Consider the following 16241-nt stretch of genomic DNA (forward strand, 5'->3'; position numbering starts at 1 on the left):
ACAAGAATGAGAAGAAAGAAATTAGAAGGGAAAATCTGTACGATAACACAAAGGGCAGTGCCTTGCTATTTGAGGCTCGAGCCGGTTGCCTAAGGACGAAAACATATCGGAACAAATATTCGGAATTAGATGAGACATGTGTATGCTGCAGTAAAGATCCAGAGACCACTCAGCACATCCTAATGGAATGCGACGGGATCCACCCAGCGAGAACCGTAGGTAACGTGCAACTCCCAGAAGCGCTTGGGTTTAAAGTGGAAGGAAACATAAACAGTTCAGCCGTAGAGATCAGCAAGAGACGATTAGAGTACTGGTGGAAAAAAAGTAGGGAAAAGATGGATGCGACTTGATCTCTTAAAATCATAGGCAGCGGTACAAGGTAAATTTTTGAAAAAGAAAAATAATGATAGGTATACAAAAATGCAAGATAAAGAACATGTATAGTATACCTGAATAAATCAAGCAGGCTAGGTGACTATTTGTCGCCGCCCCGTTTCAAAGGGGATGCCAATAAATCATCATCATCATCATCGGCCACGCCTGCTGAAAAGCGGACCAATCAGAGCGCACACCCTTTCTAGCCATGGACTCCACTCGTGGCAAGCGGCTGCGGGAGCTCGCCAGAGAACGACAGCGCCATGGCCGGGCGAATTCTACGTTTCGAGCAGGTGAATCGGCAGCGAAACGGCAGCGGCGGTAGGCTAATCCGAAGCTACGCAAGAGGGAAGCGCAAGCCAGACGTAACCGCTGGGAGACCGCGACCACCGATGTTTGTCGGCGGGAAGTGAAACAGCAGCGGCGAGAGGCTAATCCAGAGCTACGCAAGAAAGAAACGCAAGTCTAGCGTACTTGGCGGCAAGCGAACCCTGATTTGTCCCAGCAAGAAGGCAGAACAAAGACGCAAGCGCCGATAGAACCCTTTGACCGACGGTGAAAGAGATTTCCTCGACCGGGAGTTAGCAGGGTATCTTAGGCAGTAAAAGTCAAAACATCCACCATAATCACACGAAAACCACTGCACAACAAACATAATCTCAAAAAATCGCACAAAATTACAAAGAAACAGAAGAGAACCACAGCTCGCTGTTTCAGGAGATTTCACATTGGGTGGAACTGAGTTTACTTTTGTTTTCTCAATATGACATCTTTTTTAACATCCATTTATTTACCGTATTTGGAAAGCTACTGATACAGCATCCGTTCATTCTCTAAAATCCCGTTTGCAACAAGGTTCTAAAGACCTTCAGAGCTTAGTTGTACAGGTATTTTAATTTAGGTTAGTCACGTTTTCAAAACTGATGCTAATTGGCCGTTATAGTCGGTTGTTTGGTTTATTGCAATAGCAAATATATGAACGCTCCAAGCAAATTTTTTCCATTGCGACCGTCGTCATCGTGATGTTCCGTATAAAGTCCAAACATGATGACATCATCGCCGCGCGCCGCACGCTGTATGTGCGAGTGAAAGTTTGTGACGGTCAGCCGACGATAGCGGCTTAATCTTACGCGCGCGAGGAAGGAAGGCGTGGCGGAAGCGCGCCGTTTTCTGCTGCCCGCGAGACACGGGGGAAAGCGAGGGAGGGAAGGCGGGCGTTCTACTCTGGCGGCTACTGCTTAAAGGCACACTAAAGAGAAACCGGAAGTCAATCAATCAATCAATCAAAGTTTATTTCACCAGAAAATTCTGGATGGTCTTCAGGGCTAAAAGCTGCTCTAGGCAGTTTGACTGAGTCCCTGAAGACCCTTACATCGGCAGCATACAACGTTCACAGCACATATATGCATATAGGATCACAATTGTAACATACCTACAAACGTACAGTACACAAAGTTTACGTAAGGATCACCTGAAGTGAACATACACAGTTTAGGATTTGCATCAAATGTTTAATACAGGATAAACATAATCGCATAAGAACTTTTGACTGCAAAAAATCAAAATAAAATCCTGTTAATTTAACAGGCTTCACAAAAAATATAGAACTAATAAACGACATCGCGCAACGATGACAAGACCAAAACAAAAATGCAATAAGTACAGGATAGGCAAAAAACCATGCAAATGAGACACATGCACGCCATTCCAAAGATTAATATGTGACAGCTGATTACAACATTGATGCGAAGAACTGACATAGCTGCCGGTGTGTAGCAGTAGTTAGTTCAGGAAATTCATTTAAAATGGATGGTAAATTGAAGTGGAGTGCCTGTAAGTTGTAGGTGGTCCGGCAACGAGGAAAAGACCATGTTAAAGTATGTCGCGTACGCCTATTAGGGTCATTAAGTGTTAGGTTTGATATAGTTACAAGGAATTCTTTATAAGGGTTGGAAAAGAGGAAGGATCGCAAAATCCCAAATTTGTATAAGTGCAGTACCCGAATGATACCGTATTCTTGAAACACTGTTTTAGTTGAAGCCAGGTAGGAAATGTTTGCAACATGGCGAAGAATCTTTTTTTGCAAGAGCAAGATTTTATTCAAGTTATGTTTAGTTGTGGTAGCCCAGACTAGGCTACAGTAGGTAATATAGGATGCGAATAGTGCGTAATACACTTGAAGTTTTACCTTCGAGGGGAGTAAGCATTGACATCGTGATAATGCTCCAGTAGTTGATGACAGTTTCCTACATAGCTCTTCTACATGCGAGTTCCAACTAAGGTGAGCAGAAAACGTAACGCCGAGTATCTTGTGTTCGTTTACTACAGCGATGTTCTGACCTTCATATACAAGAGGGCTGAACTGTGGAAGTACTTTACTCCTTGCACGAAATATAATAATTTTAGTTTTTAGAGGATTGATCTTTATTTCGTTAAGGCTTGACCACGTGAATAGATATGAAAGTGTGCTATTACATTGAAATACCAGATCATTTATGTTTCGCCCAGAAAATAGTATGCTACTGTCGTCAGCACATATGACAAATTTTGCAGATTTTTCAATATTTACGAGGTCATTGATGTACACATTGAACAAGAGGGGACCCAGAATGCTCCCTTGTGGCACACCTCTTGAAATAGGAAGAAAAGGCGAATGGAAACCCTGCAAACATACGTTCTGCTGGCGGTTTTTTAAGTAAGCTTTCAACAAATCCAAGGGTTTCCCGCGAATTCCACATGCGAACAACTTGTCCGCAAGAATCTCATGACTGAGAGAATCGAACGCCTTGAAAAGTCAATAAACAGGCCTAACGTGTAAAATCTGTTTTCTATGTTGTACACTATAATTTCTTTCATTGTTAGTAGAGCTGTTTCTGTCGACCTTCCCTTTCGAAAGCCGAATTGCGCATCTGGTATGATATGTTTGTTAGAAAAGAAACCGGTTATACGCGTACAAATGATTTTTTCTAAGCCTTTAGAAAAACTGGGAGAACGGATATTGGCCTGTAGTTTTTCATGGAATGATGATCACCGGCTTTGTGTATTACAGATACCCTTGCTATCTTCATTTCTTCGGGGAAGGCGGCAGAAGTTAGTGCAAGGTTGAAGATATGCTTTAGCACAGAAGAGATACATGCAATTACGTATTTTACTGGCTTTATCTGCAGGTCATTTATATCTAAGGCCCTGCTGTTCTTGAGGTTCATGAAGGTTTTGAAGATTTCAGTTTCATCGGTTGGAGCTAAAAACAAGCTGTCACTAATGTTGTAATTCAAGAATTCCGTATGTGACATGTTAGTAGGTCTCTTGTTATAATCAGCCAAGCCAGCATTCACAAAGTATGCATTAAAGTGCTCAGCTAGATTCGTGCCGGTGACATGCTGATCATTGACTGTAATACTTTGGGGAGTGATCTGCTTCTTGTCGCGACCGAAGACCGAGTTCATCACCTTCCAAACAGCCTCTGGGCGTTTCTTAGCGATATCAGAGAAAAGTGCATGATAATAAGTAACTTTAACACGCTTTAGCTCACTGTTTAGCTTATTTCGTAGTGCCTTGAATTCTTTAAGCTGTGACGGGCAACGTATGCGTAGAAATACATGATACAGTTTATTTTTATTTTTTATCATTACTAGGTGGTCGCGTGTAAGCCATGGCTTCCTTATCTTTTTAGATTGTTTAACAGTTGTAAACGGAAATGCTTAGTGTACACGTGAAGAAAGGTTTCAAGAAATCTGCAATAGGCTTCATTTACATCTCTTGTACGCGTAACATGTGACCAATCGCACTTATTTATTTCATGTTTGAACGACTGCAAGACTTTTTCAGATAAGTGCTGAACAACGAGAGGCTCAACTTCGCGTTTTTTGTCACTCATAATCCTATCAAATATAGCAAATAAGGGGCAGTGGTCGCTTAGACCTGATGCTAACGTTCCAGCATGTAGTACTCTGGTTTCGACGTTCGTAATTATTAAGTCGAGAGTTGACGCGGTAGCAAGTGTCACGCGTGTCGCAGTACCAATTTAATTAGTGAAACCAGTAGAGCAAAGTATATTTTTGAAGGCGGCCGTTTCGTGTGTGTTCTCGGAGATATTTATATTGAAGTCACCGCCACAAATAAGGTTAAAACTGTTTACCGAGATGTGATCTAGGAAGCTTTCAAGGTAAGTGAAAAATCTATGCGTATTGCCACGTGGTGGACGGTATACGACAGTTATGAACTCTGTGTTGTCCCGCAGTGTTAGTATTTCGTAGTCATCAGTGACCCCGCAAAACTCTGGTACTAAGACATACGTTGTTCCTTTTTTAACATAGATACCGACGCCGCCACCTCGGTGTGGAGGCCTATTTAGAAAGAAATTATTATAACCGGGTAAATTAAGCATAGCGCATCCATCACTATACCATATTTCTGTGATTAGTACAGTGGAAAATTGGAAGCTAAATGCAGTTACAAAATCACATATTTCTTCATGCTTGGAAGAAGCTGAGCATGCATTCATGTGCAGAACAGAGCGAAGATTTGCGTTAGCTGGGTAATGTCCCGTGGGAAGACAAATTCGTGATAATCCATTTTTTGAGGTTTCTGTTTCTGAGTAGGAATCAACGTATGTGACCCGTATAACCTAGCGTATTTTGTCAAGGTCAGCCTCGTCTGTGATCTGAATCATGACTGCGTCATCAGATTGCCTTGCAAATATCCTGCCACCGAATGTCCACACAGACTTCCACTTGTGTTCATGTTTACATCTTATAGCCATGCCCAGAAGCCGCTTCAGAGTAGGGCACAAATGCTCATTAACGAAAACGGCATTCGAGCTGTTAAGCCCAATCTGCAAGTTAGTGAGCTTTGTCTTTTTCGCCTTTCTCAGTGTTATATCACGTTTCGCGCGTGATTTAAACTGGACAATAATGTTTGCCTTATCAGGATTTCTTGTCGACACACGATGACAGGATTCGATATCGGAAAGTGCTATTGGCTCACCAATAGCAGTACCAATCTGTGAAACAATGTCGATGACCTGTTCGTTTTCGCGTTTTTCGACACCTTGAATTTCAACATTGCAGTTTCTGGAGTACTGTTCTTGATTCGTGACACGTCTTTCAAGCTCACAAGCACGCTTTTCAAGGGTTGTACACCTGGTTTGCAAAGCTTCGTTTTCGATTTTCAACTTAGCATTTTTGGCAATTTCTGCCTCGAGACTCTTCTTTAATTCCACCACAACACCGTGTGAGAATTCAAGGCTTTCGGTCATGTTTCTTTGCTCAGTACGGAGCTCACGAATATCAATTCGCAAGTCTCTCTCCAATGTTTCTCTCGACGTTTTAAGTTCATCTCTGAGTTTATTAATTTCTGCCTTAAAATCTTCTTTTACCTTGGCCATTTCACTCACACAACGCTATGGCAGCAAGCCGAAGGGTCCAAAAGAAGTATGTTTACAAACACAGACAAACAACAAACTATCGCAGTGGCAACAACGGATACGTCTAAGAACCGGAAGATACTGTAAGTTTGCCGAGCACTAAACCTGCACCAAGAACCAGCAGCGATTAGGCGAGATGCACTGCCGTCGTCACCACTGCCAAATGTGGCCGTTAGCAGCTCTTGCAAGTCCTTATATGCGCTTTCTTCAAGTTGATAAACGCCGCCGCCAGTTGTCGCAGGTTCCACGCACTGCTGACTGTTCAACTTCCGTCCGGCTGTTATCTACACACGTCGCTGGAGGGCAGCAAGCAGTGATGCGCAGATAGATGGTGATGCGCAGAAACGGAAGGACGTAGTGCAGCTGAACGATCGGAGACCAAACGATCGGTGACGATCAGTGGACCTTAAATGGTAGATTATCCTTTCACGATCACAGCCATACCATTCTTACAGCAAACAGATGTTTAATAAGCGAGAAAATAGCAAAGAACTGAAGTATAGGTGCTGACGCCCCTTCGAAATTCCCGCACTACACGTTCGTGACGTCGGAGATTACAAATGCAGGCCGGTCGCGATTGGTCGAGAGTGATTTATCGCTGTTAATAAAACGCAAAATGAAATACACCTTAAACGTACGTGAACAGCATTTGCCAACTTTTTAAACCGTTTCAAGCGAGGAAGTACAAGTTTAGCACAAAAATGAATAAATAAGAAAAAATGGCATGGAGATACATGCGGCCGTGATTGTTCCGTAGTTTCGTTTTTGGTGAATGCATCGTTCGCGTGCCTGTTCCGCTCTACGGTGTTTGGTTGCGTGTTGCGTGGCTCGAAAAACGTTGACTTCGCGGGAAACAGCCAGAAAATACCTCGTGTGTGTAGTGTTGAGGGCTGTATAAATGGCCCAAGGCGCTTGCTCAGGGGCAGCGGCAGTGTTGTCTCGATTGTGTCCTTTATGTGGTGTTGCGGGGAGAGCCCCCGCTCCCCGGCGTTCGCGATGGCTCAGTGCTCTGCCGATGATTAAACGGCAAAAGAGCCAGAGAAACCGATGGTGTGCTATCTGCATTTCTCGCCCTCGGATTATGTGTATAATCTTGCCATCGGAAAGTATCTTGGCGTGCCGCAGAGGCCAGTCCTTTCTCGTGCAGCTGTTCCCTCAATGCGGCCTTCATCAAACCCCCTACCGGTGCCCCTGCAGCAGCAAATTGGCGGCTCGGTGAGTGCTGAATGTCATTAAATAAAGCCACGAAATAACCATACCGAGTACGCGCGCAACTTTCTACGCTTGTTCTGTCGCGAACATTGTCGCCTGGCGGACCGGACGCTTTGCCTTCCGTCGACGAAAACGAAGCTCTGTTTTCCACCGGTGCGGCGGGCGGCTGACCGCCATCGCACGCGGAAACACCTACCGCTCGAGCACGGAGGATCATTTCGAGCTCTGTTTCACTGAATAGCACTGAAATGCAGTCCTGCTTCCCTGGCGAGCTCTTCGTTGCAAGGTTCAGCGGCAGCAACGGTATCCATCGCGGCGAACGCAAATGCAGCGACCATGCACGCTGCCATGATGCATCCAGCGCCTCGGCCGTTTACGCAAGCGGTGACGTATCATGCCGCATTCTGATTCGCTGAGAGCAATGAAATCTGTGACGACACTGCTTCAGCGCCAAATCTGGGGTGAAAGAAATTGAGGAAGAGATATTTGGTCTTTGTTTACGAATTTCTCCGCTAATAACTCATATTTTTGCACCCAACAAAAACTGCCTGCATTCCTGAAGGTCCCTCTTTTATTCCAGCTGAACTTCCTGTTTCTCTTTAGTGTCCCTTTAAACCGCGGCCGCGCGGGCGTCGTGTTTTGAAAGCGATCTGCGACGTGAACAAAGTGCGCGCCCGCGCGAGCCGCATCTTCAAAGCGATCTGCGATGTGGACAAGGTACGCCACGCCGAGTGCCAGTAGCTACGTATGCGCTGTGCTTTGGACATTTAGTTCACGCGGAAGCAAAAGACAGCACGAAGGTCAATTCGCTCGCTACTGTGCCACGTTTCCTCACTCGAGCTTTTTAATAGCGAGTACCCGCAGTCATCAAGTGATATGCATTCATGTTTACGTGAGCGCGCGAGACACAGTACTTGTTACTTTAGTTAGTAAGGGAATGTTTGCATGTGTACACGGCCGATAAAACTAAGATCCTTACTTCGTACAGCTGTCTACTAATTTGCTATCGCAATCGATGCTTCGCCTTCTGGGCGAAACTGCGACTTTTTGCATTAGTCAGTATAAGTGTGGTACAAGTTTTACCGAAAAAAAAAGAATGCTATAATAAATATGGGCGTCCACATTTCAGTATTGGATATTCGATGCGATATTCGACACATACTATTCGTATTCGATTCCGTTTCAAGAACTTTGATATGCGCCCACCTCTAGTATCTGTAAAATACTGCACATGTACATAACATCAGGACCGAACAGCCATCCCTTTCCCACAACCTAAATGTGCGCTAACGATGGTTTCAAGGTTTTGAATTTCCAAATGTAAAACGTTCGACGTCCGGGGACTGGCCTTTAAAAATAGTATGCGCTAGAATCGTACAAAATTCTGTAAAAATAAACAGAAAAAAAACACAAGAGAGCGAAGTACTTCAGTTCCGCGCACAAACTGAAAAGCCACAGAACAACAATGTCCACGCGTGCGTTTCGGAGTTCGGAGCGGAGCGCATGCCACAGACGAGTGGTCGGAGCAAAGCATGGCTTCCGAGATCAAGGTGCGCACGTGGTCAAGCGAGCTCGCAGTCCATCAGCAAAGCCGCGAATTTCTCCGTCGCCTGGGGAACCCCCGCGCGTCATCAGCTATCTCGATGCTTCTGCAGAACACCTTAAACCCCGTGACTTAAACGGCCCACGGTGCGCAGCACCACTCCCTTTCTACTCTTTGTTCCATTTATTTACCCGCGTGGGATCAAATCACGGCCGCGGTGGCCGAATTTCCATTTGGGAGAAATGCAAAAAATGCCCGTGTGCCGTGCAGTAAAGGCTCAATCACACCGGCGACTTGAGGAGGTCGCGCGACCATTTGCCACTCGCGACCAAAAAGCGACCGAAGGCGACCGATGCTCACACCGGCAAGCCCAGCTGAGAGCGACGTGCAAGTCGCAATCCTGGAAATTATCGGAAATAATCGTTCTCAGCGAGAACTCTAGGAATATGCTCAGTTCGCGCGCACTTCGTTGGCACTGTGCACATTGGTTTCGCGTTTCGGCAATAGTCATGAATTTCGATTCAAGCGATGGCTGTATTTTGATTCGAACGAAGAGGAAGACGTCGTCCCTGTGCTGATGTGCTCTGTCGTGGTGTCAGATGTGGCAGCGCAGAAGCCTCCGAAGGAAACGCGACACTTGTGGGCGCGCCCTTGCCTCCGCTTGCGAGAAGTGGCCGGCCACTCAAGCCGCATCCTGCCCGAACTTCGCGCGCATGACGACGAGTATTATCGAGATGAAGTTGTAATTTGTAGTTCGCGTTGTATGGGAATCGGTGCACAATATTAAAGAGAAGCTGTTCTCACCTGCTGTTCACCTTTGGGTTGCGTGCTCATCCAATAAACAGCAGCCGGAAAAAGGGCTTTCTGTTATGCTTTATTTTGCTGCTCTTTAGCTTCCAGCGAATGCGACCGCGTACATTCGGTACGTTGCTGCAACTGCTGTGTCTCAGCATCGCAAGGCAAGACGCCAATTATCGGCCGGCAGTCCACATGGTGGCGTGGACATTGCATTTGGCGTCGATGACGCCCGATGAAAATACAGAACATCCCTTTCGGCGCGGCGCGGACTGGTTGAGCAGCTTTGCGACCACGGTCGCGCCACTGAAAAATCAAGCAACGAGCGACTGGGCCAAAATAGTCCTTTCTCAAGAAAAGCGACCATTTCCGATCATTTGCGACAAACTTGGTCGCACCACTGTTTTAAGTCGCCGGTGTGAATGAGCCTTAGGTGAACGTTAACGAAGCCCTGCTGGCCAAACTTACTTAGGAGTCACTCAAGTATGGTGTGCCTTGTAATGATCGATATTGTTGCTTTGGCAGGTAAAACCAGAGAATCTAGATAAATAAATTATTTTCCTGCATGCCCTACTTCTCCGCATTTCCTTCGCCCACTCTTGAAGCGCCCTTTTATGAAACTGTCATTCCGCGTGTATGGTGCCGAAATAAACCTAAATGAATATGGGGAAAAGCCTGTTCGATCTTTCTTACTGCAATAAATGGCGTACGCCAATTCAAAACAAATGAACAGCGGTTCCAATTTTTCAATTAATAACCCGACAAGCTCTAACTTAATGTTATTATCAATTGGAAAATATTTTGTGGGCACGAGAACTCCGGGCATCGGAAACGTTGAGTCAGCGAGCATAGAAAGTCATCGCGTAGGCCATTTATTTTGAATAGAATAATATGATGCATGATGATGCATTGACTGGTATTGTACTATGCCCGTGTGTCGCTGAAGTTGTGATTGACTTGAACCATGGACAGACCTTGCGTCTTCCCTAGAGTGCTTTTATTGCCCATTTATCTGAAACTTGTCTGAAACAATAATGAAAGTTCGTTTAGCGATGACCATTAGGGCGAGAATACTAAATCGCTGAAATAATCAATGCCAATAAGATATGGCGTTCCTAACATGGCTCGAATACCCTAACACAAGGGAATTTAAGTATTGAGTAATAACTTGATGTATCAAGTTTAACGCATAATAATGTTGCATACAAAATGCTTATAAATTATAAATGAAAGAAAATATATGTATCAAGTCAAAAGAATCAATAGCAATATAAATTAAACAAGTTAATTTATTTACGTAATTACTGCAAGACAATACACCTTTTATTAATATGCGTTATAACTTATCTGACCTTTACTTATCTAATGCTCACAGGGCCCCTCCCCTGTAAGTACATTACAACTGCTCTTTGTAGGATACTTCGCGACTAGTTCTTGAGGGGGAGAGGAACCGTTGAAGGCGGTCAAGAATGCTACAGCTATACGTCTAGGCACGTGTATTTATTTGTGTATTGATTATGCTGGTAAGTTTGCTTGCCCAAGCTGGAGGGGAATTTCCAAAAAAATACAAATCCACGTAATTTACTCTACTTAACAAGAAAAATCTATTGCCTTAGGAAGGATGCGCGACTGTTAACAATTACACGATGTCCTTTGTATGTAATCTTTGGGACTGTTTTTTCCGGATCGCTGTCTTATTTCATAAATGTTCTTTCTTTAACACGTGCAAGACTTTTTATGTTTTACGCCACGTGCATCAGCAAAAAATTCTTTGCAATTATCGAAAATATGGGATTCTGGACAAAAAAAATCGCCGCATATCCATGACGTGAATGATGATCAGTAGAGACCGGATTTTAGGCAAATGCCTTTTTTGTTCCTTGCGCTCCTATCGCCCCATTTTGATATATGAGCATGAATTAAAGGTTTAGAAGGGCTTTTATAGTGTTTTTATAGTGGATATAAATGCCTATTTTGGCATTCGTGCCTAAATGCCTATAAATGCCTATTTTCAATATCGGCGCCTATATGAGCACTATTTAGCCTAAAGTTTCGCTTTCGAGTGCAATTAGACAGCATTACTCATGTTACCGGGCAACATTGAATGTTCGGAACTCTATGGGGTTCAACCTAGTCATCTAGTTCAACCAACTTTAGGAAAACAACCGCTAGCAGCAGGAAATGGGACGCGCCGCGTTTGGCGAATGCGAAACCGCGGAGAGTCGTCAGGGGAAAGGAGAGTAAAGCGCAAAAGAAGAAAGAAAAATGTGATGTGCACGCGGATTTTGTTGTGTTTGTCATTTACTTTTTAAGGTGTTCACTGCCGTCGAGCATTCCTTCTCAGCGTACAAGATCATTCTCAGTGACAAGAAGAACGATTTTGAATCCAAAAATTTGGAGATGGTGGTAGTTTTCTATTGTTTCCACAATCTTCACAGTGATTCTTAGACTACGTTCCGCTTGCTCTCCAAACAGATTTCTTCAAACACGTGCACTTCAAATGGGCGGAAGTGTATTTGGCAGTGTTGGGACGTCTGGCCTCTACAATTCCGATAATGTCATTGTATATGAGAAAATTGCGAGAGTTGTACCTAACAGTCCTCATGTAAGAACATGTTTATTTCTTAATAAATTGTAGTCTCTCGTGCATTTATTATTTGTCTGTTTTTGTTGTGTCTTAATTTAATTGCGTCAAGCAGACATAAAGTAGCGCTTTTTTTAATCAGTATTCCCAGCTTTCAAGTATTCTTTTTCATGCTTGTTTCACTTTATGCAACGCTCAAGTACAGTGGCTATTGAAGATGAATATGAGCAGTGTGCTTGTTGAATACTATGCTCAACATTTGGCGCCTTTGTGCCATCATAAACAATAACATTTATTGTTTTCCTGTCGTAGATACAGGTCGCGCACGTCTTTGTTTGAAATTATTTGCATTTATGTAAAAAAAAGTTGCAGTTGCTTAGCTCGGCTATGCCAGGATATACGTAGCGTTAGCAAAGGTTCAGCTGATTATTCTCAGCTTTCCTGGTTGTCTCCTACGCTCAACCGCTAATTGCCAGGCAACTACTTCGGGATCCGATGAGTCAAGATTCTCCGTTCTTCTGCGCTGTTGAGCAGCATTTGCGCTCTCCTTCTCCATGGCTATACCACACTGGCAAACCCCAGTCAGAAGCGCAGTGGCTCCAGCGCAATGTCAGACGGCGACTGCACAGCGAGCGAGCGCGCGCCGGCGCCAGTGCGTCTACCACGGCTACGACGTCACTCCTCTGGAATGCGCAGACCGGCGGCGGCGGAGTGCGCGAGAGGTGCCGGCTCCGGTGGCTCCGGTGCGCAAGCCGTGTGACATCACTGATACTTGCGCTATTTACGACGTTGGAGGCCTAAAACCTTGCTTTGCCTACCTATTTTGACGCCTAAAACGCGCTTTTTTAATGCCTAAAGATCCGGCCTCTAATGATGAGTGGGCGAAGCACCGGGGGTTCATTCGGGTAAACCAGAGCTACGGACGAGAGAGAAAGAGAGCGCGCGTCGGGAACGAACGTTCTTGTGCAGCGCAGCGCCGCTATCTACGGACGAGAGAGAGCGCGCGCGTCGGGAACGAACGCCCTTGTGCACCGCAGCGCCCCTAGCTATGGACGAGAGAGAGAGAGAGCGCGCGCGTCGAGAACGAACGCCCTTGTGCAGCGCAGCGCCCCTAGCTACGGACGACAGAGAGAAAGCGCGTCGGGCTTCTTGCGCCTCTTGCGGCTCGCCTCTTGCGGGAGCGGCGAGTACTAGCGTGGCTACAACGGCGCGACACGCGACGGCGGACAAGGCTCGATCGACCCTAAAGAGCTTCGCCCCTAAAAATCAATTTTCCCAAGTGAAAATATGTAACACCGGAGAAAATGGAAGGATATAAAATAGCTCGCACATAGCACAAGTGATTATAAAATTTTTGCCCTGAGTTCAATGTTTATGGAGGGCTTTTCCGGAAAGCAACAAAAATGTACACCGTCTCTTATGTAATCCCTAACACGACTTGAGGGCGAAAGCCCAAGTGCCGATGCATTAAAGACTGCCCCCCTTATTTCGCTCATTCTTATTTGCCGAGTCATCCACCTTACTGATCCTCTTAATTCGCTTAGACATAGAAGACGATGTTGACGGTGACCCGCACACCATCAAAATTGTTGCTTGAGCGTTTGCATATATAGGTAAGACACGATGAGCGGTCGGTGTAGTAAGTCACTGAGAAATCTGAAGTCAATCCGAGCATTTCATATGTTTTTACGGTGCTTATTCATACGTTGTGTGATTACTCATACGTTGTGCTTACTCATACGTTGTGTAATATCTGCAGTAAAGTGATTTAGAAGGTCGATCAAATATTATTACGATTGTGAAAGCGTACTAACGTTCTAAATTTCAATATTTTAGGAGTATACATACTGATCTTTAAAAATTTCCCTTAGGAATACGGAAATGTTATACTATTAGTCGAGAGGAAACGTTCAAGAACAAAGTGACATCGGCAGACGTCGCTGTCTTGTGCACATGGGATAGGTTGAATAAAGACGGCGCCCTTCTTTTCAGGGTAAACTACAGGCTATCCACCGCACTGATATCATATCCGCAGCTCACCACTCGTATAATGATGGGCGAAAATTCAGCCGCCGAATAAAGTAATCCATAAGGGGATACTTCATGGCATAGAGTTATTTCCCCTGTTCGGCCTCATGCATTGTTCGACACCACTATGGCGATACATCCGGTGGATAACTCCAGTGCTCGTGGCATAATTATTTCTTGGTAATGTAATGCCTATTCAAAAGCACATCCATTAAATTGGGCAATTTGACGATCAGCATTTCTTGTTTGGGAATTTAAAAGAGCAGTAATAAAAAAAATAGTCAACGAAATGTTGCGTCAGTAAAAAAAAAAGAATTATCACAAGCTTATAGGCAGCACTTGGGATTATGAATCAATATGAGTACAAAGAGAAACAGCCGCCACGAGGGTCCTCCATTGAAAATAATACATAGGTTCTGAAGAAAAATACTTTCAAAAGCTTACCCTGCAAGAGAAGCACCCACAGAAATTTTAGGTCGAACATAATGGTAGTCAGCTCGCCACTCAAGACAATTTAGTATGGTACAGCAGGTATATATGTACAGGAAACTGCGAAAAAGTGCCCCGACATTTTTCTTCACCTTTGCAATAAAAGTCACGTAAAAACTAAAATGACAGCCTACAAGGCATTGCACTTCTTTTAAATAACCTTTATTCTTATTCAAACTATAAGGTCTTGCAACTTTTTTATAACAACACGAAGATACCGCACCACTAAAGATGCAGCCTTCTTTGTGTTACAGCAGTGCGACGTATGCTGGAGGAGTATTGCTGACACAGTTTTTTTTTTCCTTTACTTACTGGTAATAATGTGTGATCGAATAAATGCCAATGCACTACGAACAATTTTCGTAGCAATTAAAGTGGTGGCAATTTCTACAATTTCGTGATCATTTAGTGCTTCTGCAATCCCAAATACACAATGGGAAATGCAAGCGTGCACACAACGAACGAGTCGGCAACATGCTTACTAGGTACTGATATAATATTAGGAAACACTTCATCAACAGAATCGAGCGGATGCGTGTGCAGTAGCCGCGTTTATATGAATGCGCAGTAGCGCATCACATTTCCAAGCGCATTTGGGAAAGGCGATGCGACGCTGTTTACATGTAGCGTATTAACTCTCCCGAGAACGTATAGCGCCACGTGCGTGAGTCGACTCCATCCCGTAAATCTACCATCGCCTCGCGCATTAATGCGATGCGCCTTCCTAGCTAGTTACCGCTGTTTACATAAATTCGATGCGCTAGAAATGCGATGCGATGCGCCACTGTCGCGTTCATGGAAACGCGGCTATTGAGGTGTAATCTCGTAATCCCTGCACAAGGAGCGAATTCGAAATGAAAAGAAAACAATACAATGAATACACAACATATTCAATCAATCAAAGGGGAATTTTATTACACAGTAATATAAAAAAATGCGTGCAAAGATATTTGGTCCCATAGCCTAAAGCGGCTAATGATGGTCATCCTTACATAGTCACCCTTACAGCATTTACCACTAGGCTGTCCGAGAGCGCACGCGTCTGCTGACATGGGTTGGACACTGTTATGTTCTATGATGTTATGCCCCATTTTTAAGCATGAAATGCTTTTAGTTCGCGTTATCGGCGAACTTCAAGAGACTTTCAGAGCTGTTATATGGGCACTCAAAACGCGAATGAAAGAGAGAACACCCGGGCATCTTTGCGAGAGCAAAACGAGATCATCCGGGCAACCACTCAAAACTTAAGAAAATGCAGTTTCTGGCCCCCAACCCCTTGTAAAGTGCCGGATTACATTCGCTAGTATGTGCCCAAGCAAGTTACAAAAAAATTGCTTCCGATTTCTTCCTAATTTTTGTCCACAATATCACTCGAAATGTAACTTCTAGTACGCTGAAGGTTTATTTGTTATTTCTAATAGCGACATTCAAAAGGCGATACAGTGCACCACACACTTACATGTCTTCGTTTGGCGCTGAGACAGGGTTGCCTGTGCTTTCTTCAACGCCAGCGGTCCGTGAGTTCCGCAGCGCGGGTTTTGCGCCGCCTTATTCGAGAGACGGCGCCACGCTGCGTGACCAGGCCGGCAGCTTCCGGCGCGCCGCGGATGGCTGTTTGGCCGAGACGAGGCTTACACCGAGGTTTTGTTCAAAACAAGTTCATTTCGGCTCAGTAAGCTTTCGGGCCTGGGTCGCGACGCCAATCTGCTTTGCCGGTAACCATTTCATACTTATATCTACTCTCGATTACGTGAGAGCCAGCATTTTGTTTTAACGTTAAGGGCCCCGTG

At 44.7% G+C, this 16241-nt stretch overlaps 1 protein-coding gene across 1 annotated transcript in view; it reads right to left on the reverse strand.

The window, feature by feature from the left end:
* Positions 1-14470, reverse strand: part of LOC119454447 (uncharacterized) — a 38773-nt gene extending 24303 nt beyond the window's left edge. Inside the window, exon 1 of the mRNA XM_037716377.2 lies at positions 14407-14470. Coding sequence (XP_037572305.1) covers positions 14407-14446 — 40 coding nt within the window. The 5' untranslated portion in view covers positions 14447-14470. The remainder of the gene's footprint in view (positions 1-14406) is intronic.
* Between the last annotated feature and the right edge of the window lie 1771 nt (positions 14471-16241).

The sequence above is a fragment of the Dermacentor silvarum genome, chromosome 5 (assembly GCF_013339745.2).
Source record: "Dermacentor silvarum isolate Dsil-2018 chromosome 5, BIME_Dsil_1.4, whole genome shotgun sequence".
Lineage (NCBI taxonomy): Eukaryota > Metazoa > Arthropoda > Arachnida > Ixodida > Ixodidae > Dermacentor > Dermacentor silvarum.